The 27,487-nt window shown below is 45.9% G+C and overlaps 2 protein-coding genes across 5 annotated transcripts; one reads left to right on the top strand and one right to left on the bottom strand.

Annotated features, from left to right (window-relative positions):
• Nucleotides 1-711: 711 nt before the first annotated feature.
• Nucleotides 712-12,629, bottom strand: LOC135243071 (G-protein coupled receptor family C group 5 member C-like). Of its 4 annotated transcripts, none has more exons than XM_064314574.1 (5): nt 12,007-12,620; nt 8,608-9,664; nt 5,556-5,656; nt 4,396-4,521; nt 712-4,056 (listed from the first exon to the last, which is right to left on the bottom strand). In XM_064314574.1, exons 2-5 carry the CDS (start codon nt 9,647-9,649, stop codon nt 4,024-4,026), a joined length of 1,302 nt encoding a protein of 433 aa, XP_064170644.1. In that variant the 5' UTR covers nt 9,650-9,664; nt 12,007-12,620; the 3' UTR covers nt 712-4,023. The 4 variants fall into 4 exon arrangements, with proteins under 4 accessions (XP_064170644.1, XP_064170642.1, XP_064170643.1 ...); XM_064314572.1 differs by lacking the exon at nt 712-4,056 and adding an exon at nt 9,947-10,038 and having other exon boundaries at nt 4,063-4,521; nt 12,007-12,629; XM_064314573.1 differs by lacking the exon at nt 712-4,056 and having other exon boundaries at nt 4,063-4,521; nt 8,608-9,661; nt 12,007-12,628.
• Nucleotides 12,630-19,696: 7,067 nt separating this feature from the next.
• Nucleotides 19,697-26,863, top strand: btbd17b (BTB (POZ) domain containing 17b). The gene is made up of 3 exons (XM_064315876.1): nt 19,697-20,206; nt 23,268-23,553; nt 24,648-26,863. Exons 1-3 carry the CDS (start codon nt 20,113-20,115, stop codon nt 25,759-25,761), a joined length of 1,494 nt encoding a protein of 497 aa, XP_064171946.1. The 5' UTR covers nt 19,697-20,112; the 3' UTR covers nt 25,762-26,863.
• Nucleotides 26,864-27,487: the final 624 nt, after the last annotated feature.

Here is a 27,487-nt window from a genome sequence, read left to right as displayed (position 1 = left end):
CATTTTCAGTTTTGACCTGTCTGGTCATTCTTACAATAAGTGAGTCATCAAAAGAGTTCATAATGTTTCCATGGCAATACAGTACAACTTAAATCATGGCAGGATAATTCTCAGCTCTAAATTGGTTCTTGTCAAAGTGTTGCCATTGAACGTTGTTTTTTTTTTTCAGTGGGAATATAACGGCTTCAAGCAGAACCTTGGAGAGAACAAATGTGCATGCATCTTTGTCCGGGAAAAAAAATGAAACCCAGAAATGAACAATCAACCTCTTTCAAACAGTGTGGCCAGTCAAAACTTTGGAGGTTTATGAAGGCCATGATGGAAACTCAAGTTGGTCCTTGAGGGCAGCTGTATTGCTGATTTTCATCAATTCTCTAAAATGAGACTTGTTTAGACCTGAACAACCAGTTGAGTGTAATCCCTGGCCAATCGAGTGATGTTAATCAATAAATGAACGAATCAGGTAGTAAAGAAAACCAGAGGTACTGCTGGTCTAGTTAGTTTTTCCACACCATGACAGGTAAAACTCGCACATCTTTCCAGAACATAGCAAGTAAAACCTTTCATGTATCTCCAGAAGATGACCACTTCCAACAGTCAGCATTTGCCCCATCACTTTGAAACTTTTTATCCTTGTTTTGAGGGACACAACAGCAGACATCTGAATGTTGTATTAAAAACCTGAGAAACAGAAAGACTCAACCCCACTAATCCTTTATTCAGCACATCTTTATTTTGTGCGGCACGTGCCAAGTTTGTGATGATAAATATTGACTGAACTATACCGTTTGAGGGTATCGTCATTAGCAAGTGATATACTCTAGACACGTGCTTTGTCTTTACACACATTTAAAATATTGCAAGAAACATTTTTGCAGCATAAATTATTTCCAAAAAATTAAATAGTACATTTTCATATATCTGAACAATTTTACATTTTCACAAGTCTGACAAAACATCTTAAAGCGCAGTTTCAAGGAAACTTAAAACAGATGGACAGATCTTGCTTTGCATGGATGAAACATTCTACTCCAAAACGTGAGATTTATTAATTTATTCATTAATTTATTAAAAAATAAATACATTGAAAAGTGCACTTCTCAAATATTCATACACTGTTTGAAAAATTATAAAAAGCTGAAACAAAACAAAATAATATTTGTGAAGTGTTTTCATATACCATTGTGATGTACAGTGCTGTGAAAAAGTATTTGTCCCCTTCCTGATTTACTCTATTATTGAATATTTGCCACACTGAATGGTTTCAGATTGTTAGACATAATGTAATATTAAACAAAGGGAATTGGTAAACACAAAACAAAATTTTTTAAATTGTTATTTAATTTAATGAAAAAGTTATTAAACACCCATATGGTCAAGTAATTGCCCCCTTAAAAGTAATAACTGGTTGTCCCAGCTTTAGCTGCACTAACTGCAACCAAACTCTGCTATACTTCCTGTAATTTGATCATTTTAAGCCCACTTTTCTTTACTGCTTTAATTCAGACAAATTCAAAGGTTTTTCAGCACAAACTGCTCTGGTAAAGCAAAATTCATGGTTCCTTCAATAATGGCAAGTGGTATAGGTCTGGAGGCAACAATGCATCCCTACACCATCACACAACCACGACTATGTTTGACTGCTGGTGTGATGTTCTTAGTGCGGAACACTATATTTGCATTATGCCAGACATAATGTGAAATTGTGTCATCTAAAAAGTTCCACTTTTCATTCATCTGTCCATAGAACGTTATTCCAAACGTTGGGGATCATCCAGGTGCTTTTTTGCAAGAGAAGCATTGATGCTTCTCTTGGTTAGCAGTGGTTTACACCTTGATACTCTCCCAATGAATCCCATTTTTGCCCAGTCTCTTATTGTGGTGTCATGAACACTGACCTTAGCTGAGGCTAAAGAGGCCTACCGTTCTTTGGATGTTTTCCTGGGATCTTTGAGGCTTCCTGGATAAGTTGCTACACCCTTGTAGACATTTTGTCAGGCAGGCCGTTCCTGGGAAGATTCACCACTGTTCTCCATTTGGAGATGATAGCTTTCACTGTGGTTTGGTCAAGTCCCAGGGCCTTAGAAATAGCTTTGTAACCCTTTCCATATTGATATATTTCATTTTTTTCTCTTCTGTAATTTCCTTTGATCATGGCATAGTGTGCTTGTAGAAACTTTGTGGTGACTACTTCACTGTAAAATCTACTACTTCACGGTTAAATATGAGTGAGGTTTAGACTCAACAGGGCTGGTTGCAATCAAGCCTGGCTGTGTGCAATCAGCTGAATCTAATTATCAATGACATTTCGGTTAATTGTTTAATTGAGTAACTAAGCAATTACATTTTCACAAGGGTGATATGAGCGTTCTATAACTTTTTTCATTAAATAGATGAAATAATATATTTTAAAAAATGTTTTGTGTTTACTCATTTTCCCCTTTGTCTAATATTACTTTTTGTCTAAAGATCTGAAACCATTCAGTGTAACAAATAGGAAATAATTGAGGAAATCAGGAACGGGGCAAATACTTTTTCATGGCACTGTACATATATATGTGTGTGCATATATGCACAAACACACACATACATTAAGCTTTAAATTTGCCTGGTTCAAGTTCAAAGATAAAAGTTCATCAAACATGGCTTCTGAACTTCAACACGGGCCTTACTGGGCCCGCAGCTTTGCTGAAACAGGAAGTACATCGCCTGCCCAGCTGCTGAAAGTTCCACTTTAAAAGTTCAAAGTGTAATGCAGAGTTAGTTTAAGGGAGGGAGAACACCGTGGTGCTGTGAACTAGAAGACTTCAACACCTCTCTGACAGCTGAATGCATTCCCTTCATCTTTCATTCACATTTCTCTCTTCTCTGTTCCTTCATCAGTTTCTTCTCTCTTAAACTGGGTGTATACTTGCTGCAGAAACTAACTTTAGCAAGTTTGTTGCACAAACTAAATGACGTATGATGATGCGTTTGCAGAGAAAACAAAACTCACTGACTTTGGCCACTGCGGTGCGCACCTACCTCCTGGGCGAGCTAACCGAGAGATTTGCATACCACTGTAAATGCGGAGATTGCCTGCAAGCGGCTTAAAATATCACATGGATGGCCTCATTGCCTTCTGGGAAATCATCTCACCTGTTTCCTGAAAATAGCATACCCTTCATCCTGTATGCTCATTTGATTGGGCGGGCAAACACACCACCTTCTCTTTGTTTTCTTTTCTCTTGCAATGCTAAATAAACTACAGCGGCTTCTAAATCGTCCTCTTTCATTTGCTGAAGTTCATCATCATCAACTCATTGTTGGTTTCTGCGCTTAGAGCAGAAAACGTTTCCGCTTCCATGTTCCCCATGGTTATCACAATTACAGAATCTGAATCTGCGCTGTTCACTGTCGAGGGGTGTCAGTAAAGGAACGGTTTGAAGCTGCAATGACCATACACACGTTTGCATGTAGCGCCCTGTTCGGCTCTGGTTCGATTTTGGCTGGGTTTACCTTCGTATAAAGTACACACCTGGCTTTACTCTCTGGGACAGCTACAGCAAAGTGTGTGTCCCGTGCACTTGCGTGTGCTTGCAGGAGTTTGCTGTTTTACACTGCAACCTGACACAGATTAAATCCCTCATTCTCTACTGCCAGAGTATTGTATATGTAGGCATGTATGTTACACCGGTTCCTATTTTACTATCATTGGTAGAATATGTAGGGTCACTGAATAGAATATGTAGGGTCACTGTCCTCTGGTACAATGGTCATTGATGTGTGTGTGTGTGTGTGGGGGAGCTTCGGGGGGGGGGGGGGCTTTGTGTCTTGACCGCTACGGTCAGTGACTGTTGAGCAGACATTCCTCCTCCCCCCCCCCACTGACAGTCAGGGTCCCATGGCCTCCACTGCCGACACCCACAGCGCGTGTCCGTGTCCACGCACAGCGACAATTGCACCACGGGACGCGGGGGAAATACAGGGAGGGGAAACCGAAAAGCGGCACCCGTGTTCCGCAGCCGGAGCCTGGAGCCGGCTTCACCACATAGGCCGCACCTGCAAGCCGTTCCCCTGTAGGGGGAGAAAGGGGCAGGGTTTGAAAGTGAAGCTCTGCCATTTTAGCCATGTGCTGAGGGAGGAAGGCAAAGAACATTTCAAGACAAACTGACTGGCATTACTTACTGAACTGTGACAGCAATACAGGGGGGAGAGAGAGAGAGAGGAGGAGGAGAGAAGACAGACAGGGAGAGAGAGTGATAGCGAGAGAAAGAGACTTGCCGTGTTTTACAATTTCGTACTGAGATGGGGGGGGGGTATGGCAGGAATACAGTGTGTGCATATGGCACGTGACAGGGTTTGTAAAATGATAGTGCAAGTGCGGGGGGGGGTGTTGCGGGTTACAAAACTTACACCCCCATGGGACTGTCCCGGGACAGGACGTCTCTCGTCCGGCCGTGCTGTGTAGCTCCAGCTGGACTGGGGGAGGGACGCGGAGGTGACCCAGGGGGGACCCGATTCACGGGAATTGTCCATCCTCTGTAGTGTCCCCCCCACACAGCAGTAAATAAATTACATTAGTAAGGTTCATCAATAATTATCCTGCAACTATCCTTCCTTGTGATTCACAGGTGCAGATATTATGTTTAACAATAAGAGGCGTATAGCCATATGCTTTGTGTGCAAAGCATATTGTATGCAGTGTGCGTTGATGTGTGTGTATGGGTGCATAATGTGCAGTATCTTTTTGGCGTGTACCTTCTTTGATGATCCTACAGTGCACAGTACTTTTGATGTGTGTAAACAACAGAATAATATCATTGCAGTACAGGTTTATATTCATGATTCGATTACAATACGATATCTTTGATGTCAACGTGCATAACATTGTCTTCAATGTGTGGGTGTGTATGTGTGTGTGTGTGTGTGTGTGTGTGCATGATTGCTCTATGTCTTTGATGTGCATGTGTCCTGTATACTGCAGTAAAGGGTTCTTTATGCGCTTGATGTAGCTTTGATGTGAGTTTGCATGTATGCTACAGCACAGTGTCTGATTTGTGTCTGCTTCGCACGCTGTATAGTGCAGTATCTCTTATGAAAATGTGAATGGGTGTCTTTGTGTGCATGTGTGCCTGTTTGTGTGTGTGTGTGCGTGTTTGTGTGTCCTTGTGTGTGTGTGTGTGCCTGTTTGCATGTGTCCTTGTGTGTGTGTGTGAGTATGCTTGTGCGTCCATGCGTGTGTGCGTGTGTGTGCGCACGTGCGTGCATGCGTGCGTGCGTGTGTGCGTGTGTGTGCGTGCGTGCGTGTTTGTATGTGTGTGCGTGTGTGAGTATGCTTGTGCGTGCGTGTGTGTTTGTATGTGTGTGTGTGTGTGCGCGTGTGTGTATGTGTGTGAGTGTGTGCGTGTTTGTATGTGTGTGTGTGTGTGTGAGTATGCTTGTGCGTGCGCGTGTGCGTGTGTGTGTGTGTGTGCGTGCGTGTGTGCGTGTTTGTATGTGTGTGTGTGTGTGTGTGAGTATGCTTGTGCGTGCGTGCGTGTGTGCGTGTGTGTGCGCGCGTGCGTCTCACTCACGCTGCTCAGGCCCTTGGTGATGAGGGCCAGCTCGGTGGGCTGGTACACGCAGCCCCGTATCTGCCCGTTGTAGCCGCTGTAGGGGGACACGGGCCTGCCCGCTGCGGGAGAGAGGACGGGTTGGCGGGGCGGGGAAGGGAAGCACGCCGCCCGACACAATGATCACCACATCAGCAGAACGAAGAGACCAGCTACAAGCGAAGCGCTCCACACCCACACACTCCACCCACACTCTTCCGGCCCTGCTGCTAACCGCACCTCCTTTCTTGAACAGCGTAACTCAACGTGCAATATCACCACAGAGCAGAGTATTCAGTGCACACTAATGTATGTTAACATGCAGCACACACGTGTGTAACTCGTATAGGAATGACAACGTGCAATATCACCACAGAGCAGAGTATTCAGTGCACACTCATGTATGTTAACATGCAGAACACACATGTGTAACTCGTATAGGAATGACAACGTGCAATATCACCACAGAGCAGAGTATTCAGTGCACACTAATCTATGTTAACATGCAGCACACACATGTGTAACTTGTATAGGAATTCATTTCCAATGACCTCTGGTATGCGCTCATTGTACGTTGCTTTGGATAAATAAATGTAATGTAACGTCTGCAGTACTGACGTCCATTGAGAAGATGCAGGGTAAATGGTTACGAAGCCCGATGGCATGAAACTGAGAACGACGGCGTCTGTCTTTCAAGGCCTGTCTGAAGGAGGGACAAAGTTATGCCCCAAGTGTTTACAGAACAGGGGGGAAAAAAGATCCCAGCGTCTTCATGCTGGCTTCAGCTCCTTCCTGGAGGATCTGGCTGGTAAGCAGGGTGAGTTGATTCCTGGAGGCGGAGTTCAGTGCTTTGGTGGTTTGGGGGGGGGGTCCTGTCTTTTCTTTAAAGCCGCAGATGCTCGATCTGAGCAGATCTTCAGCTCTGAGTTCTTAACACTGGGGGGCATCTGTCCCTGATTTACTCTGTCATTATGTGTGTTCCTCTGTCCACAGCTGGCAAATTAGTGCAGACAGGATCAGATGTTCTGGCTTAATTAGGTACAGGAGGGGTCCTTTGTAAAAGATGGGTGTGACTGGTTTTCAGCGCTCATCTTCAGTAAATGTGTCTTTGGGATGTATGGGACTGTTCAACATGCGCGTTATTTTTGACAATTCTCATTCTTTCACAATAAATCAGAACACTGAAGCGTTGAATGATGAGCATGGCGAAATTAGAAAATAAACACAGCCCCAGGTTTGTTCTGTGAGGCATGACCATATCGCTTATAATGCATATGAGGCTCGTTTTGATCCTCTGTGTAATTAAAATGATCAGTGTTAATTAATATTTCCCCTTCAGTACAGTACTCGTACACGATAAAGATAGAATCTGCTTTTTAAAAAATCATATTCTTACAGCGACGCCTTGTTTGAGTTGTGTGTGTTTTTGTACACGCGTCTTATGACTCGTACGATGATGTAAGTCAGTCTGGATCGGGGCGATAACGACCCCGTGGCCAGTAGGCGCAACGTGGCTTTCTGTCTCCGTGGCGATCGGAGGCACAGGTAGCCAGAAAAGCGAGAGATGTTTTGTGGATTGCATTCTAACTCCGTGGATTGCTCTTGACATTAATTGCATCTGGGCCCCATGCTGCAGATGCACTGCGGTATACTGCGGGCTGTAATTGCATAAGAACTATTAACAAGCTGGACAAGCCAGTGGCAAGGGCTCGGTGATGTTCCTGCGTACAGACGGCTCTCCTGGGGCTGAGTCTAGTTCTCCTGGTTTAAATGATGCATCAAACAGGTTTGTGGAGACGGGAGATTCTTCCTGGGGTTGTGTGGCAATACAACTACCATGTACAGTCTGCACCCGTTAACCTGGGTAATCTCTCACAACTTTTCCTGTTTCTCTTTGACATTCAATCTACCTGACATCTTCTGTCACTCAGTGTCATATCCTCATCTGCTTTTCCTTTTCTCTCTAACTCCTCTGTCTCTCTCATTCTCTCACAACTGTGTTCCTCCCTCTCTCTCTCTCTCTCTCCCTCTTACAGCTCTCTGTCTCTCTCTCGCTCTCTCTTACAGCTGTCTCTCTCTCTCTTACAGCTGTGTGTCCTTCTCTCTCCCTCTCTCCCTCTCTTATAGCTGTGTCTTTTCTCACCCTCTCTTACAGCTGTGTGTCCTTCCCTCTCCCTCTCTCCCTCTCTCTTACAGCTCTCTTGTCTCTCGGATGCTCTTATGGGAAGAGTAAGTCTAGCCTAATGCTCCCGAACCTCGGATCAAATTCCGGAGAGCAAGCAAATGTGTGTAACTGTGCCTGAGACAGAGCGCCAGCCGACGGGCTAGCGCTCGCGTTCTCCGCCCCCCCCCCCCCCCCCATCTCCCGGACAGCCAGCATCGGGGCAGCGGGCGTATCGCTGACAGCTATTAAAAGGCTGTTTCGGGCTGCCTCGTCAAAACGGGACCTCAGACAATCGATTCACGGGTTTCGCGTCCGCTCGGTTTTTTCCCTGGGACCGGAACGTTGGCTCCTGTTCAGACGGAAGGGCAGACGCCGCTGCCCGCTGGAATCCTTCCCTGATCGAACGCCGGGCCCGGTCATATCGCAGACGTGTTTCTCTCTGCACTGCTGAAATTCACTTCTGTGAGCTCTGCAATCACTGTTTCTTTGACTGTATTCATCAGTTATGAGAAGGTTATTTTTCTCACCTTCTGACACTTCATACATACAAACATACGTACACACTATATGCATACACACATAAATACATACGTGCATGTATAGGTGCATACACGTTACGGATGCCAATTTTGTGCAATTCTTTTCATTCTTTTCTTCCCCTACGAAAACCTGAGGGCCTGGATCTGTCATTTAAATTTGGGCTTCGGGTATCAGAGCGAAGACCGTGACCTTGCGTTCTCAGAGCTCGAGGACTTCGCGGCTACACGGACAGTGTGTACTTTCTTGTACGTACTGTATATGCACTCTGTACACGCATGTATGTATTGTACACGCATGCAGCTGAGCCTGGTAGGTGACGTGTGTTCCTACCTGTGTTGGGCTCATCCATGGTGAAGCCTTTGTTCTCCACGTACACATTGTGCGAGCTCTGGTCCTTCTGCCCGTTCAGGATGGTCTCGTACCCCACCCGCTCCGGGGGGTAGCTGTCCCCCTCCGGGGTCTCTGGGTCCTTGCTGTCGCCCTGCAGGGCGGCCACCTCGGGGATGACGTAGAGCGCCAGGAACACCCAGCCGTTGGTCACCAGGGCGATGGCCAGGGCGGGGTCGTCCCAGCCGGGCCCGCCGTGCGCCCGGTTGCCGTACACGTACATGACGACCCACGCCACCCAGATGCCCGCGGAGAGGACGCCGGTGAGCAGTATGAAGGCGGCGGGGCGGCGCCACTCGGCACGCCCGCCGCCCAGCGCCGCCGCCGCCGCCACCGGCACGGCCAGCAGCAGGACCATGACGTAGATGAGCGCCATGGCGAAGTCCGGGTTGGTGACCGCGCAGGGCACGGGCTCCTCGGGGGAGCTGATTGGGTAGCGCGCCACCGTGACCACCAGCCACAGCGTGTTGACGATTGCCTCCACGACCCAGAGCCCCGCCGCCGCCAGGCACAGCTGCCAGCCGCGATAGCCGCGCCCGCGCCGCGCCAGTGCGTTCAGGCTGACGGCGTGCGCCAGCAGGCAGGAGAAGCAGCCGGCGAACAGCACGCCGAACAGGAAGCGGCGGGCCACGCAGACGGCGAAGTCGCGGCCCACGATGAAGGCGAAGGCCAGGCCAAACAGGCCCAGCGTGCACACCAGCAGGCCCGCCTGCAGCCCCACCGCGCTCCTCCGCCCCTCCGCCGTCACGAACGGCAGGCTGGCCACCAGCACCACCAGCAGGATGAAGGCCGTCACTGCGCCCGCCGCCGCCAGCGCCTCCACCACCACGCCCCAGACCGCGTCCAGGTCGCACAGGTTGTAGTGCAGGACGCTGACGGCGGGGCTGCACCCGTAGGGGGTGCTGTTGGTTGCCCGGACACCGGGCAGAGACCACTGGGAGGCTGTGAATGAAGGCAGCAGCGCCAGGGGGAGTGTGCGGTCCATGGTCACCAGTGACTGCTGTGTAAGACACATACACACACACACACACACACATGCACACATATCCACATGCATACACACACACACACAGAGACCGAAGGGTCAGTCAGAGTGCATAGCATTTGGGAGAGTCAGAAGGCATAGCAATCTAATAACTGAAAGGTGAATGACACGAGAGACAGAGAGGAGAGAATCAATTTGGCAGAGCGTGACAGAACAAGAGACAAATCTGAGCAAACAAAAATCAGCATAACGGCAATTTCTCCACAGGAAAACCGTCTGTTCGCTTAAAACACGTACCGTCCGTGTTCTCAACTGCTTTCTGTGGGCCAGGTTAATAACGATGTACTTTAAACTCCAGAACAGAACGTGTAGCCTTTTCCCCTGTTGCACTGAAAATCAATACATTTATAACAGAGGTGAACAGCAGTAAATGGCAGTGAAGGGCAAGGGCATGTCAGGCACATGTCCTGGTAATCAGCGATAGGGTTTGTGTCCGTACGGTTTCTTCTGACATGCTGTAAAGTGTGTAAATTGCCCTAATCTGCCGTCACAGCACGCATGTCCATTGAAAAATGTGACTTCTACGCGGCAGTACTGTAGTGTAATAGTTAAGGGAGCTGGTCATGTAACTCGGTAGTTGCAGGTTTGAATCCCATGCAGGCCATTGCCATTGTACGCTTGAATAAGGTAAATGAATTGCAGTATAAATCTGTAGAAATAGCATTGGATATACGTTTTTAAAAGCTTGCTGGCTGTATAAGATATTTTGGATAAAAGTGTCTGCACAATGGCTATGTAAATATAAAATGCATACAATACAAATTAAGGCAACAGGTCAGATTAGAAAACGGGTCCTTCACAGTTATGTATGCAGCGTGTGATGCAATTATAAAATCCTTCCATGATAGGCAAATATGAGGCTTAGGGCCCGTCCCATGACAGATTCAGGTGAGCTGTATGAGTAATGCGAAACAAAAGACATCTCATAATATCTACCTCTGACCTGCCCAGTGTCTCCATAAATACCTAAAGCTAAATATTAAAGTCAAACAAAGGCTAGATCAGACCAGTTGCCAGAATGCCCAAGGTTTAACAGGTGTACAATTATTCAGTCTGGTGTGAGTCATCACATAGAAGAAAAGGAAAACGACATACTTTTTATTTATTAAAATCGTTATTAATATCGACGACGTTGTTTGTATTAATGGTGTTACATTGTTAACATCAATAATAACAGTATGACAACCATAATTGTACTAATCATATCATTATTTATTTTTATTATTTATATTTATTATTTTTAGTTCTACTAAGATTGTAAAATTCCCCCTTGCTAGTAATTGAAGGCTTCCCATGAGTTCTATTTGAGAAATGCTACGACGTGTATGATGTGACAGATGTTACAGAATATCTGAGTCACAACACTTAAACTTAAATGCCGAATTTAAAGCGCCGCTATCGCAAGAGCGCAGTCTGTTGAGGGTTATGTAACCGAAGCTGTGAATCACAGCGACAATGGCAGCCTGTGTGGGCTGATAACCATTCTCAGTCAGACGACTGGTCTGTGACGAAGTTGATCCATGGCCACTCTGTGCGCAGGCCCGATCCCTTGTCCACTCTGAGTCACGTCGTTTTTTTTCTGCATAGGGCGACTAATTGATCCGCGAGTGTTGTGGTGGGACTGCTGCATCCCCAGGGGTGATTTGGCTCGCACCGCCTTTGTGGAATATGCCAGCACGTGCCCAACCCCCAGGTTGTCACCGTCACCTTCTCCAGCCATAATGAACGCTTTGTCCGGGGACATGGCGATATTCATGCCTTCCTTAGCAGCCCTGTCAGGCTCTGGATATTTTGGTATTTTATTAATTTATAATAAATACAACTATTAGTAACCATTAGTAGCATACATCTTTAGTTAATTACTAACGCGTGCAATGTACAAGTTTAATGCACTTAAGTGGATTACAGGGAATTTTCAAGTCCTTTCAAGGTCCCGTAAGAGTACGCTCTATCACGAACAGACCATCAACAAAGAAATATAAAATAGCTTTTGAGACGAATAAATATCCTGATTCGTTTCTGGAGTATTTCATAAATAAAATGCCGGAATGAAAATCATTACAAAATCGCAATAAAAATGATGATTTAGAAATTAAGCATTTTAAAGTATCTCTGAATATTTTCTTATCAAGAGCTTTACACTGACCAATATAGCATTATGGTTCTGTCGTATGGTTTTTCGAACCAAGTAGACTAATTTTTGAGTTGTTCAACTTTATATATAAGCTCAAAAATAGAAATAACAGAAAGTGGACAGTACGCAATTAAATATGTTAAACAGCAAGGGGGGCGCTTACCTGTCCACCGTTCCTCTTCGTTTTAATGCCGATGAGAGCACCCTCCAAAAAGAAACGGCTAAATGAAGATAACTGCGCTCCTATACTATACTACGTTTCTGTCATCGATTTGTGAACTAAAAAAACGGTACAGGCATCCAGTTTATTGCTCTGCCAAATAATTTGTTCCCGTTCGTTACTAAAAATGGCAGAGCAACCATTTGGAATTATTACTGAATAATTTGTGAATTTAAATGCGTTTCCTTTGGTTTACCAGTGCTACATGCAGACTTCTCTTTTCAGATCGTGCCGGTAAACTATCAGTCCCTCTGGGTGATTTTTTTCTCTCTCCTTTTTTTCTCCCTCCCACCCTCCAGTTATCATCCACCTACTCCAGTTCCAGCCCAGCCTCAAACGATTCATACCGTAGCGTTATTCAGTAACCTCCTCCTGTAGGTCCACCGGAATTCTTTCCCCTGTTATTTGTGACCACAGGCCCCACGGAAAAGTTCCCATGTACCTTTCCTTCGTGGCCCCTAACCCGCTTATCTTGCAAACATTTAAACCAAGTCTATGTACATATTCCAAGCATGTCGCAATCGATTCTGTGTCGTGCACAATTACGCAAAGTATGCAGGTCTGGCTTTGCGATTTGTTTGGTGAATGAGGGCTTTTACTCGACCAGCTTTAAGGTTTAAATGGATCTGCAATTAATCTGTAGTAGCCTATAAGCGCAGAAAGAAAGTTCACGAGAGAAGGCACTGGGTGGAATCCTTTAAAACCTCCGGCAATCGAACGAACTGTTCACGACCCGCTCATCAAACCATTCAGAAATCCTCAACAATTAGGCTACGTTAAAAAACATTAACTTGTACAGCGTTGCGGAGGAGTGTAGCACAGTGGGCTTGTAACCGAAAGGTCGCAGGTTCGATTCCCGGTAGGACACTGCCGGTGTACCCTTGAGCAAGGTACTTAACCGAAATTGCTTCAGTATATATCCAGCTGTATAAATTGATACAATGTAAAAAATGCTATGTAAAAAAAGTTGTGTAAGTCGCTCTGGATAAGAGCGTCTGCTAAATGCCTGTAATGTAATGTAATAATTTAATGTTACGAGGACACGAGCGGACACGAACTGAAATATTAAGGAGATAACTATTTGGTATTACTGCAGGGCGCCAACGCCGGGTACCAGGAGCGCGAGGTCATATGCGCCAGGGGGTGCCATTCAACCCCACGAATCCCCATCTCTCTTTTAAATGAATTAAAAAGAATTACTTATTACTTATTCATTAGTTTTACTTATTCATTAGTTTTACATAGCCTATATACAAGCGTTTTAAAAATATATCCTATGTAGTGTTAGCCTCTCTGGCTAGTGTGGCCAAGTGTCACACATTGCAATGTCAGCAGAGCCTGCCAGGGGTTCTTTACTAGTGGCGGCACAAGTCATTGCATGGATTATCTTCTGAACCCGTTCAACGTTATTATAGCCAGGTCTTGCAGACATCTTGTGAAAACGCAATGGAAACTATCACTGCTAGCCTGAAGTAGTCTGTCCGACCCGGCTGGCTAATAGACTCACTTCATGTTTGTAAACGAACAAACGAAAAAGAGGATGCTCTCGCAACCCTAGGGCAAAAAGTGTATGACACTATCCTAACCCTATCACAGTGTGGCGGACTTGATCATCAACAAATTAATGTAGGCTAGTAAACGCATATTGTGTTTATGATTCTTTTATTTCGCTTTCATCTTTGCAATGCTATGGAAAACATATAGCCTTAGAAGTCGTATTACAACTTTCTGTTGTATTTGCGTTATAAATGAGTGCAAGATAACCATCATAAACTGTCAATGTTTGAAAATTCGCTAATCTCTTCTTTTTTTTTGCACTTCAATAACAGGCAATTTTTTAAATCCTGCGCATGCCCGTACCTGGCTCTAACCATGCGTTCCCGATGCCAGTCTTTTAAGCCCCTGGCCTGGGCGTTATTCAGTTGACAAGTTGAGAAAATGAGGCAAATTTGGACTGGAACTCAGTAGAAACGACCCTATTCCTCTTTGAACAGATTTCAAGGCAGGAAGGAGAAAACTCCTTAATCTATGAACAGGGATTTGGGGAGAGAAGCCTAATGCCAAGGGGTAAGTTCCAAATTATGAACAAACAAATGTGCTACACAGGCTACCACAATATTAAAATCTCGTAGCAACATAAGTAACTAATGAAGAAAGAAGACTTAATTTATGCTACGCGCTGGAAAGGGTGATGTACACTACGTATTTTGTCAAAAGCAGAATAACATATGGTGCCTGCATATTTAGCCTACCCCAGCGCAGCAGCAGTTGGAAGAGAGGTACTGGAACGTTTTTCATTAAAACCAGAAATTCCTCAAAATAAAACCGAGCATAAAGCGTCACCTAGTGGATTGTTATGATAAAACTAGTGAGAATTCGTTCGAATTGATATTAGTTTAGTATTATTTTAGTATCACTGAGCATGTTATTTGAAGTGTTTTTTTGAGAATGCTTCTATACCAGCCTTTGCAAAGGAGGAAGGTTATCCTGAACTTCTACAAGTATCTAAAATATCCTTCACTTCGGGACAAATGAAAACATTGTAAAACTAAAATAATATTAAAATACAGAAAGTGAAATAGTCATTTTTTGAAACCTGTTTTGTTAACTAGACTTCATTCACATATATCCATTCCCATAACATTACATTACATTACATTTATTTGGCAGACGCTTTTATCCAAAGCGACGTACAAAAAGTGCATTTCATGGTCATGGACAACTACAAAACACAGCTTCAATAAGATACAATACGTATTTTGTACAGCTATTTCTAGCAGTGCTAGAGCAGAGCAGCTTCGCCTCTTGCTATTGTTGTTGTTATGGTAATGGTCCACCACACACTGCTATGTTGTTCAATGGTTAAGAAATCACAGAGAGATGGTGAAGTGGAGCAAACGTTTTCTACAATCACACCGGCAGCGTAGTGCCTTCGGGCAGCTATTATAGAACTTGGTCATTTAAGCCATCGGTTTTCTGTGCAGGCTCTGTCCGGCCGGACCTGTTTTAACAGGTGAAACATTAACCCACTTCTCATAACTCCCGTGAAACACCAGACTGAACAGGAGCTGCCGCCATTAGGATCAGATCGGCCTCGCAATCGATCCAGTTATATAATCACTCCATTAGAGCCTCCCCTACACTACGCACGTAAGGTCCACTCCTTTTTGTGCTCTTGAATAGTGTTGAGTCATAAGAGCAAAAAAGGCAAAAATAAGCAGAAGGAGAAAAAAAAAATCCTGTGAGTGCTCCATTCTGATGTAATATGGGAGAAAGGAGCTGATTGGCTGGTTTCAGATGTCAGCCCAAGGTCAGTGGTGTTTCTATGCATTCCGGCCCTCCATTATACAGTGAACTGCATTGCTAATGAAATAGACAGCGCTGGTCATAGACTCTCTGCTGTGCTTCATTGATGCTCCCCAGGGCAACTTTTAAAAAATCTGACAGTGTTTCAGTGTGACCTTTTTTGCTCTTGGTGTTATTTACTGAGGAACGCACAGTAGGTGGGTTTCAGAGGAATTTAATGCCCTATGCATGTCAAAAAATAAAAACAAAATAATCAAATTTAAATAAAAACTTTTGCCTGATTATTGGGATTTTGTTGGAACCGTTTTTCTTTGACAAGAATTCTAGGATCGGTAGATTGGCATCTTATTATTTAATCCACCATCTTTGTAATTGCGAATTACACATGACAGATTTTCCCACTAGACGTAACCCCGTTGAAAGGTTGTACAGATGAGATTTTCTTTTTATTGAAACATTAATGTTGGTAAAAAGACACAGGATTTTTCGTGCGCTGGAGTATTATGTCCTATTGGCTTCTCTGTCTAACCAGCCATGCATCCATCAGTCAATCAATCAGTGAGTCTTTGGGCATTGGATCTCCTGCACCTCAGTGTCCCTGTGACAGCATGGGGGCATTGGCTTTTCTGAATGACTCGTGGGGGAGGAGCACCCTTCTGTGCTGGCATGCATTGCGAGTGCTGCGATGCTGTTCCCTTTGCTCAGTGAGCTCTTGAGAGAGAGCGAGCAGATGGGTACACTGTGGACCACACACCTGTATGCTAGTGATGTTAGTGATTGCTGTACACACTTAGGCAGTGTTTTGAATTGTGTTCTGCTGGGGAAAAGCTTTGGATCGAGGTGCCTGCCAAATAAATGTAATGTATAATGTAATGCAAATGGAAAATAAGGCAAACATTTATACATTCGCCTGAAGAGCCAGCTTCCTGGTTTCGTCACGGTACATTACATTACATTACAGGCATTTGGCAGACGCTCTTATCCAGAGCGACGTACAACAAAGCGATGGTACCTCAAACAGCTTTTCTTGGGAATCATTTTTAAGTATACGCACTCATTTATTGATTTCACGTTACAATGTCATATGCATTCATTGAATAACAGCTGTCAATATCTTTAGATATTCTATTTTGTATTGGGAAACTATGCAGTGTTGTAGTTTCTGTGCTACGTCCATAGAATTAAGAGCTGTGTAGCAGCCGATCAGTATTTCCTGGTGTCCTTCTTAGAGAGAGCAATCAAACACAAGGAACTCTGGGTAATTATTCTCCAAGAATGCATACAGCATCACATTGATGGGAAATGTGCAAAAGTGGGAGGATGTGTCTCGGGTGCCCCTTCATATCTCTTCCTGCGTACATTACGTCTGTGTATGTACCTTTTGCTTTTTGCTCCCTGCTTCTTAGCTTGAGCTTTGCTATCTGCACTGCCCCCCGATGGTGGATGGAGTGGTTGGTATTGATTAAAAACAGGACCCCATTTCTGCTTGTTTTGAAAAGCAGACTGAAATCCATATAGGAAAATAAAATAACGTGTTAAATGTGAATAATGTGAAAACTGTAGTTGAGCTGTGAATCTGATGCCGCATCCTGTGACGTTTATTCAACGATGCCATTTCCATTATATAAAACCTGGAAATGCATGGCTCACTGCAGGTTTATGAAAAGGCAGATTTATTTTTATTTCATATGTTCATGAAAATAATTTAGATTTTCCCAGATGAAAAATAAAACATGCCAATGCACTGTGCAATGCAATGCCCAAAACAGAGAGCACAGATTTTCAACGTTATTAAAAGGGGCAGCATGCATTTAAAAATATGTAAATTAGTGCCATTGCAACATCAGCAAGGGACTGCTTTCATGTATAATTTATTTTGCAATACATATGCTCTTTCATTACTGTGAAATATGAATTAAAACTCATTGAACTCTTGGGTGATTTTGAGGTTTTTTCACTACCCTCACCCTCAGTTTTTTTTTTTTTTTTATTTAATTTTATTTAATTTTATTTACAAATGATCAAATAGATAACCCCTCATGCCACCTAATTTTGTTCACAAAACTTGCCCCTAACAGGAAATGTCAAGCTTAGGTCAGGATATGATGTGGATTAACTGGTAGACTCATTATAACTGGAAAAAATCATTTTTGCTTACTAAAAAAAAAAATCATTTTCATTTTGTTCACTTAAATTTATCTCCAAAAACAAAAGTGTCAGCTCAGGTATGTAAACTGTCTTACATTACAAGAATAGATAATATGATGTAACCACATCATAGAACCATGTCACATACCATTGCTTTATAATGTATAAAAAGAGTACCTGGCAGAAATATTCTCAGAGAACTGAAATGGTTAAATAAAACTGATTTCTTTTATTTTGATGGCACTCACAATTCAAACAATAACTATGCCAAACAATAAATTAGAATTACATATAACTATAAGATAAAACAAAAATAATTTTTTTTTTTTAAACCTTTTTAAACCTACAAGCTGTTGAAGCAGATGACAAACAGAAGGGACATGAATCTCAATGTATCAAACACAGCTTGAGAATAAATGTAAGTTTTTTAATGCCTGTAAAACAATGGTTATTTTCCTTATAGGTATAATACTCAATATAGTAGGATATATAATGAAATAACATTTTTATTTCATTACACAAACACAGGTGTCATGGTGCTGAAATACATGTAGGAAATTTTACAAATAAAATAACATGTTAAATGAGAATTACGGGAATACTATAGTTGAGCTACGAAGCTAATGGCACAACCTGTGAGTTCCTGTTCAATAACTAATTTCTCTAATATAAAGCCTGAAAAGTCATGGGTCATTGTAGGTTTATGCGAATGGCGGATTTATTTATTTTATGTGTTTACTCAGGTTCCCCTTTGCTCTGTTTATTAGCAAACGTTTTGGCAAAAGGTGCCTTTGGCAGGGCCTGATTTTTCATTATTTACGCTCCGTTAGTCTGCAACTCCGCAACTTTCGGGTGTGTGCCATTTTTGCGTCCGTTATTTCATATGTTCAGTTGAGAGATGATGCTAGTCAATGTGTTATACAACATACCACAACATCTGTTAAAAGGTCAATACTTCCAGTTTCCCCAACTGTCAGGAAGTACAGAAGACGCCCTTTGACCCCATGGTCAAGGTGAGAGACTGTGCGTTGGGGGCAGGAAACAGCAGGGAAAGCAGAGAGGTGTGCATGCTGACCCGCGTGAAAATGGGGCGAGATGGTTTTTTTGGATCGCTGCGTGGTCGTGTGAGCGGTTGTCATGCAGGCACCGAAGCGGAGAGAGCGGACTTATCGATTTCCCACCGCAAAGCGTGTCATCCGCCCGCGGCGGCAAACCGCGTTTTCAGACGGTGTTACCGCACGCCACGCTTGCCATCTGTGACGGCGATTCGCTGTCGTCTACTTTTCTTTCTTTTGTCCGCTTTTTCCAATGGGATTTTGTCAGCATCTGAAAGTCCGTCTCTGTTGCGTACTCCCGTGAAGCCGCTGCACTGATCTGGGAACAGTTGCGCCTGCCAGAAAGGTGCTTGTCGCGAGTCCTCCTGGAGGTAAAACCTGGTGAAACTCCTGCAGAAGCTCAGTGGCGCAACATTGGCTGCAGAGTGCAAGACACGTGGCGACATCATGTAAAATTAACCACACTGATAGCCCGTAAATTAAGCCGCTGAATTCAAAATGTCCGACACGACAGCCACCTCAATTACATACAGAGGTGGGACAAAGGTGGAAGAATTTTAAAATGGAGTAAACAAAAAAACAACTTTTTCGCTCTCTGGTTTTTTTTTATGTGGAGGCAGTCGCTGAACGGTAAAAGGTGAAAGGTGAAAGGTAAGGAAAGGTCCCCACAGAGATGTGCTAGACGGGCAGGAGTGTTCAGGGCTGTGATGCGTGTGGAGGCTGTGGAGTCTGGTATGAATGGGGCGATGGGGTGACAGGCTGCCTCCATCGTTTGTCGCCTCGGGGCCTTCAGTCCCAGGCGGAGCTCAGAGACGGGCAGGGAGAGGGACACATAACGAGCTGCACCATCAGCTCCTCAGGTTTAATCAGGTTCATTTTCACTCCCACTGTGTGTGTGTGAGTGTGTGTGTATGTGTGTGTATGGGTGCATGTGAGTGTGTGGCCATGCATGAGTGCGCACGTGTCTGTGTGTTTGTGTGGGTGTGTGTGTGTGTACATGTGTGTGTGTGTGTGCGGAGCATGCATGTGCGTGTGTTATTGCTTGCCACCAGCTGATCTGTTCTAAAAATCATGTTTAATAAAAAAAGGCACTCCCAACCCCCACCCTCAGCCTAACTGAAGCTCTCTCTGCATGCAGACTTCCTGGACCGGGCATGGATCAATGCTGTGCAATGCTAGAGAGAGAAAGAAGGAGAGAGAAAAAAAACCAAAAAAAAAAATCAAAGTGGTTGCCATGGCAACGGCCCTGCCAGATTCCACCAATCAATGGGGTCCGTGAGGCTGCCGATTTGCCTCCCGCGGAGGGCGGCCCGGCATCCTACATAAAGAGTGTGGGACTGGGAGCCGGGAGCGCCACACGGGACGAACCCCCGAATCCAGACGCACCGGGGCGGACGGGAGGGGCCTGCTGCAGGTACGCCACGTCGCATCAGCCCGGGACGGCCACAAGAAGAGCAGGAGAGCAGAGGAGAGCAGAGGCGGAGGAGAAGGAGAAGAAGAAGAAGAGGCACAGGAGCTTGTATTAGACAGAGAAGGAGAGATGGGCTCGGAGCGTGGAGGAGGGAGGCCCGCCTGGATCGGCGCAGGGGTCCTGCTCGCCATCCTCGGCTTCTGCGTCACCGTGGCCGGCGCAGGTAAGGGAGGAGACGGCTCTGCCGAAAAGACACCCTCCAACCCCCCCCCCCCCGTCTTCTGCATCACCATTTCCTGTCCTCGATCCACCCGGCGGGGCGGGAGGGTAGCTCTCTCCGTGTCTCAAAGGTAGTCAAGGGGTGGGGCAACACATTAGGAGCAGTACGCCTTTAAATAAGGAAGAGGTGTCTGAAGGGCAGCGAGGTTATGGTGGGGGGAGGGGGGGGGGTGGGGGGGTGGGGGGTATTGGGGGTGGGTGATCTCTGTGTGCTGCAGACCGGAATATTGTCCTGCTTATCACCAGAGCAGTGCACTTCACGCTCACTGCTCCTTTAGCCAGGTTTCTCACCGTGGGAGGCGTGTCATCCCAGCAGTACCGCCCGCGCCGGGTTTTTTTATTGCCATGAGACGGGAGTAGCCGCCATCATTACCGTTATTCCTCACTATGGATTCTGGTACTACTTGTTGGATGTTAATCTTAATGGATATTAGTCCTATTGCATGTTGCCTATGTGGCACGATCTGCCATTGATTCTGCTATCCTTTGACTCAGTATTTCTCTTTAATGCTATCTCTCTCTCTCTCTCTCTCACACACACACACACACACACACACTCACACTCACACACACACGTTAAATCATATGGCATCAAGTGAGACGGCTGCTCTCTGACAGCAGCTCACTGGTCAGTTTTGTTTTAGTTTAGTTTCTTTAGTTTTCATTTTTAAATATATATTCTCTGTTCACAGTGTGGGTTCAGAAACCCTCGTGTTCAGGCTAGGGGGAGGAAAACTATCGTTTTGCGCTGATACAGAAGCAGGAAAGATGGCTCCGCTCGATTTCCTCAGTGTCCTCGCTGCTGTAACTGCTGCCATATGCCTGTGTGCGAGCATTGGTTTGACGTCCTGGCTCGAGACTCCGATAAAAATGCAAAAATCAATCTGCCACAGCGTTGCGGGGGGCCTACGGTCAGAACGGTTCATGCACACTGTCTGCTTGGGACGATTCCAGAGCTTTGCCGAAAAACACAAAGTCTACCTCACCGTGCTGGATGCGATTACGCGAATAAATCACTCACACCAATAAACATCGCCGGGGGCAGGCAGGCAGGCGTCATGTTTAATTATCAGTTGTGAGCGTTTCAGAAAAGATGATTCATGAATGTAAATTACTACTCTGTCTCTCTGCCCCTGTGGTAGGAAGCTGGTTCATCACATGGCCATTACCCATAATACACCTTTTGAAAGGATGAGTAGGCCTACCTTTTGTTTGAGTATTTGATGTGACTCTGCAGGGAGTCTGTACCCATCAGGCCACTAATATGACTATTTATTGGCAGGACCTTTTGGTCGTTATTTGACCTAGAAGGCGCTGCCTGGCTCTGGCTCTGAGCAGCACTGAACTGACCTGAGCAAGGAGACGCAGGCCTGACTGTGCACCTGAGCTAGGTGCGCAGGCTATGCGAGCTCTGTGCTAAGACTGTGCCTTCAAGGGCGACATAGCTCAGGAGGTAAGAGCAGTTGTCTGGCAGTCGGAGGGTTGCCGGTTCAAACCCCACCCTGGGCATGTCGAAGTGTCCCTGAGCAAGACACCTAACCCTTAACTGCTCTGGTGAATGAGAGGCATCAATTGTAAAGCGCTTTGGATAAAAGCATTATATAAATGCAGTCCATTTACCATTTACCTTCAGTTTCACCTTTGAGCCGGGTGCTGCTCTCCAGTTAACTTCGTACGGGAAAAAAAATACCAGCATGCATGTTTAGAAACGTGAGCATACATGTTTAGAAACGTGCAGAAACATCAATATGATGGCCTGACTCCTGTGGATCATTGAACACAAAATCAGACCTGTGTATGTATGTTCCTTTTTTTTACCCCCAGAACCCAAAATAAGTGGATCAGTACTTCTTAATTAATTAACAAGTGGGTCAACATCTGGTCTGACTCCCCAGGCGTGTGTTCTTGCCTCAGCTGTTTCTCACTGTGGAGGGAGTGATCAAACAAACAGCAGGGTTTGGGGCTATGTGTATCTTTAATTTACTGACCTCATTATTGCCTTGGGGAAATGTAGATTGCGGCATCACATCCACAATAAAGGCTGTTACAAACAGACAGCTCTGCATGCAATTCAAAATAAACAATATTAAACTGCATGCAGAGCGGAGTGTTTGCAACACCCACAGTGAAGGCTGTTACGATTCTAAATGCAGTGATACACTACGCATACTGCTCAATTCTGCGATAAAAAGTTCAGGCCATCATGCTGGTTCTACCGATAAAAGATGCGAACATCTTCATATGAGCACCCACTGACCATTTAAAAAATAGGCAATAACAGTAAATCTTTTTCTATTTCTTCTCTAAATGGGTGCCCATTGTCAGCAGTGTGATGGAGTGGCTGATATCAGCAGTGTGATGGAGTGGCTGATATCAGCAGTGTGATGGAGTGGCTGATATCAGCAGTGTGATGGAGTGGCTGATATCAGCAGTATGATGGAGTGGCTGATATCAGCAGTGTGATGGAGTGGCTGATATCAGCGGTGTGATGGAGTGGCTGATATCAGCAGTGTGATGGAGTGGCTGATATCAGCAGTGTGATGGTGCTGATATCAGCAGGTGATGAGTGATTGTATCAGCGTGTGTGATGGAGTGGCTGATAATGCGGTGAATGAGTGGCTGATATCAGCAGTATGATGGAATGGCTGATATCAGCAGTGTGATGGAGTGGCTGATATCAGCAGTATGATGAGTGGCTGATATCAGCAGTGTGATGGAGTGGCTGATTTCAGCAGTATGATGGAGTGGCTGATATCAGCAGTATTATGGAGTGGCTGATATCAGCAGTATGATGGAGTGGCTGATATCAGCAGTGTGATGGAATGGCTGATATCAGCAGTATGATGAGTGGCTGATATCAGCAGTGTGATGGAATGGCTGATATCAGCAGTGTGATGGAGTGGCTGATATCAGCAGTGTGATGGAGTGGCTGATATCAGCAATATGATGGGAGTTGGTGATATCAGGGCGTGGCTGGAACTCCTGCTCTGATCTGCTCCCTGCAGCCGCACTCAAGCCTGACGCCGGCCTGGAGAGCGGCTGGGCCACAATCAACCACTCGATGGCGCTGGTGCAGCGTCTGGAGGCCCTGCTGGCGCAGGGGAACGGGAGCGACGTGGTGCTCCGGGTGCAGACCGTCAACTCGGACGAGGTGAAGGTGATCCAGGCCCACGCGCTGGTGCTGTCCCTGCACAGCGAGGTGTTCGAGGAGCTCCTGCAGGCCCGGAACGGCAGCACCCTCGTCCTGACGGAGCTGGCCGAATGCGCCGCCGTCTTCGACAAGTTCACGCGGTGAGCGGGCGGGGCAGGGAGAGGCAGGGCGGGGTATGGAGGGGCGCAGCTTTTTGAGGTGGATGTTGACGTGTGGCTAGGAGGCTGGAACAGATAATGATTGGGCTTCCCAGGATTATACATTTATTTTTGATAATGTTGTATTCCAGTAACACTAAATTGAGCCAAAACGATTGCATTACTTTTGGCCCACTTGGCCAAAGATTCTTTTGATTGCTTCACCAATCAAAACACAGTGAAATCTGCCTACATTAATTTAATTATGAATATGAACAAACCTGGACCTCACCTTTGTCAAGGCTAATTTTTTATATATCACGCTAGGTTAAACACAAAAATAGGTCAGTTTACTTAGCCTCCAGTAGGTGATACATGGGGTTCCAGTTCTAATTTCTGCGCAAAAGATGTTTTGATTACCCTGAATAAATTCTGTTATAAATTTGTTATATTCTATCCTAAGTGGTCACTGACAGTAACAAGAGCCAAGAGTGAAAATCAAAAAGCTTCCATTGTAGGCCACATGCTCTACCTAGTGGCAGATCACGTCATTACACCAGCCCCCGGGTGACAAACTGGTTATGACCACACTTATGAGGGGCTGAGGCCAATTGATACATAAAGATTCTGAATCAAAGTGTGGTCATCTGGAAGCGCACCTCGGGCAGAATGGATCTGGTGTGAGATAGCTGAGGTGCTGATTTAATGAAGTTCTCAGACCTTTATGCTGCCTTGCTCTGATTCTTGTTCTTATCGTTTAGGATTGTTTTAAAATTAGGATTTTAAGAGTAAGATTGTCCTCTGTCTTGTCTGGCATTGGCGAAAATGTGTACCGGATCCAAAATGAAAAAAGCAACAACACTTTGGCCTGTCTAAAAACCTATAGTAACATGATATGGTGCATTTGCTTAGCATTTGAGGATAAATTAGTCCCTGTATTACTAGGGCCGGGAGACAGCTCAGCTCATTGGCTGGCCTAAATACATGCGCCTGTCTTTCTCATTCTCGAATCATGGCCCCTTTCCGGCGGTCTACTCAGGTACCTATCTCGACGTCTAATCCGGTAGGCCTGTCCCCTTCGGCTGCTGTCTCCGCAGGTACCTGTACTGCGGTGAGATCTCAGTCAGCCTGGACCAGGCCGTGCCCCTGCACAAGCTGGCCAGCAAGTACCGCGTGTGGGCCCTGCGGCAGGGCCTCAGCCTGTACATGCGGCAGCACATGGCCAGCGACTCGCCCGCGGGCCACGTGGTGGGCTGGTACCAGTACGCCACGCAGACGGGGGACGCAGCCCTGCGCGACGGCTGCCTGCAGTACCTGTCCTGGAACCTGTCGTCCGTCATGCAGAGCGGCGAGTGGGTCGCCATGGGCGACGGCCTCCTGCTGACCCTGCTGCAGCGCTCCGACCTGGTCCTGCACAGCGAGCTGGAGCTGTTCGAGGCGCTGGAGGCCTGGGCGGCGCAGAACCGGCCCGACGCGGCCGCGGCGGAGAGCGCCCTGCGGGCCGTGCGCTACGCCATGATCCCGCCGCAGCAGCTGTTCCGGCTGCAGAAGCAGTCGCCGCTGCTGCTCAGGTACCAGGAGTCGGTGCGCGACCTGCTCTTCCTGGCCTTCCAGTTCCACGCCGCCTCCCCCCAGCAGCTGGCCAAGTACTTCGACGTCAACTGCAGCCTCTTCACCCCCCGGAACTACCTGTCGCCGGCCTGGGGGGCGCCGTGGGTCATCAACAACCCCACCCGCGACGACCGCAGCACCAGCTTCCAGACGCAGCTGGGCCCCAGCGGGCACGACGCGGGCAAGCGGGTGACGTGGAACGCGCTCTTCTCGCCCCGCTGGCTGCCGCTCAACCTGCGGGCGCCGTACGGGGAGCACGCGGGCTCCATGCTGCCCGCCCGGGCCGACGGCGGGGGTGGCGGGGGCGGCGGCGTCGGCGGCAGCGCAGGCCACCCGCGCATCATCGTCACGCCCGCCACCTCCAGCGCCGACTTCGCCGGCGTCAGCTTCCAGAAGACGGTGATCGTGGCGGCGCGGCAGCAGGGGAAGGCGGTGGTGCGGCACGTCTACAACTTCCACCAGAGCACCGAGGAGACGGGCGACTTCCTGGCCAACGCCGACCTGCAGCGACGCGCGTCCGAGTACCTCATCGACAACTCCCTCTACCTGCACATCGTGGTGAAGCCCATCTACCACACCCTCGTCATTGCCAAGAAGTAAAAAAAAAAAAAGACAAAATTCTTCCACTGAGACTGAACCCAGTCTACCCCCTAATCGTGTGTCGTCCCCCCATCACACACACACACACATACACACATAACACACTCATATCACCACCTCCCTCCATTCCTTTTGTCATTCATCCTTATCAATTAAAAATTGGAGTGGGATCCGAAGTCTTTCCAGTGTCTCTACAGTAGAGAGATGCTCTTGTTTTTCCCCTCTTTATTGCAGTCCCTTACTTTCTTTTGTCGCAACCACTGTCTGTTCACACTGTAGAAATTCCTGCTGTCCTGGCATCACTTGGTACAAGACGGAAAGCCAAAATGAACCCAGTGAAGGAACATACAGACTAGTTTTAGCAGCGAAATGAGCACTGCATGATCTTTGCGTAAGATCTGACGGCGCCTGGTTCTTCCAAGCAGGTGAATGCAGAAACATTTCCTTTCTCATTCTGCAACATTTACGTTTTGTACTTCAGGCGCACATGCATGTAGCGTGCAGCCCTGTTCATGTATTATTGTTAAATCCTGAGCTGCAATTGAAGTTATGTACATGACACAATGGGAATTTTATTTTGTTCATCATGGTTGCCAGTTCTCACTCTGGAAGGTGCTATTACACCTCTGCAAGAACATTCCATTACACCTCAAATCTGCTGTATACATACTAGTATATTACAAAAGTAACAATACATCATCCACACAAATAAATATGTACATTTTCAAATTATTTATTTTCATTTTTTCTAGTCACATGCCATTTCCATGGTTCCCCTTACAAGCTCACTACCCAGCCTTTTTTAAGGTGCAGTAGTCATTATAGTTTTAGGCCATAGTTGCAATATTTCTATTATGTCATAATGATAGCACTTAGGGTTATTACTGTAATAATTTGTTGAGCTCATTTACTTTCCACACTGCTTCATGGAAGTGAAGATCTGTGTGTTTGTGGTGTGAGGGTGGAATTGTGGGAACGTTGATTGGGAGAGTGTAGGAGGGTGTAGGAAGGAGTCTGTCCTTTATTATTTGCAACTTGGTGTTGAGTGCTATTAATTTATTCTGCCCCATTCCCTCCTTAAATAAAGATAATGAGGCTTTTCCCTCGGTCTGCTGTCTGCTTTGTTGATAGCACACACTATTCAGTAACCCGTTCATTAAGGTACTAATTAGTAGAGTTATATATTGTGTGCGTGCACAAGGGGGTGAAATGTACAATCTAACAGACTGTTATTACATTTATTATTATTTTATCTTGCAATCCATTCATTGTGATTAATGTTTTAAAAAATAATGAGGATTTGCTCTCCAGACATCTAAAATATATATGTCTTAAATTATATCTCAAAAATGTATCACCCAAAATATGAGGGTTCTAGATTGTCGCACATCCGAGATAAGACGGTTCGTCAACTTCATGCCGCACGCACTGTGGATAAAGTGGTGCTCCTTGCCCCTGTTATGTAAACAGAAATGTGCACGAGCTTTCAACGCTTTGCCGCGAGGCGCATGGAAACTGGAAAGACTTGTTCGGCTGCACAATTAACTATACAGGAAGCAGCAGTGGCTTTGGGATGCCCGCGCACCTTCCTGTCCCACATTGCGAGGATGGTAACTATAGTTTACCCAAAGCGATAATCTTAAATGAGTGCAGGAAACATATTTTTCTGCATGTCTAATCAACATACAAAGTGCACGACTCGGTCATTTCCCGATTATGAGTAGGC

Source organism: Anguilla rostrata, chromosome 17 (assembly GCF_018555375.3).
Source record: "Anguilla rostrata isolate EN2019 chromosome 17, ASM1855537v3, whole genome shotgun sequence".
Lineage (NCBI taxonomy): Eukaryota > Metazoa > Chordata > Actinopteri > Anguilliformes > Anguillidae > Anguilla > Anguilla rostrata.
Note: the sequence above shows the minus strand (reverse complement) of the source record. Positions and strands in the feature narration are given on the sequence as shown.

What these genes read in the sequence shown, in the direction of transcription:
- btbd17b (XM_064315876.1), top strand. Translation starts at nt 20,113, where the DNA reads ATGGGCTCGGAGCGTGGAGGAGGGAGGCCCGCCTGGATCGGCGCAGGG. An exon ending in CGTCACCGTGGCCGGCGCAG is followed by an intron (nt 20,207 to 23,267) that starts GTAAGGGAGGAG and finishes TGCTCCCTGCAG; the next exon opens with CCGCACTCAAGCCTGACGCC. An exon ending in GTCTTCGACAAGTTCACGCG is followed by an intron (nt 23,554 to 24,647) that starts GTGAGCGGGCGG and finishes CTGTCTCCGCAG; the next exon opens with GTACCTGTACTGCGGTGAGA.
- LOC135243071 (XM_064314572.1), bottom strand. Translation starts at nt 9,649, where the DNA reads ATGGACCGCACACTCCCCCTGGCGCTGCTGCCTTCATTCACAGCCTCC. An exon ending in CATGGATGAGCCCAACACAG is followed by an intron (nt 5,657 to 8,607) that starts GTAGGAACACAC and finishes TCTCTCCCGCAG; the next exon opens with CGGGCAGGCCCGTGTCCCCC. An exon ending in TCACCAAGGGCCTGAGCAGC is followed by an intron (nt 4,522 to 5,555) that starts GTGAGTGAGACG and finishes GGGACACTACAG; the next exon opens with AGGATGGACAATTCCCGTGA.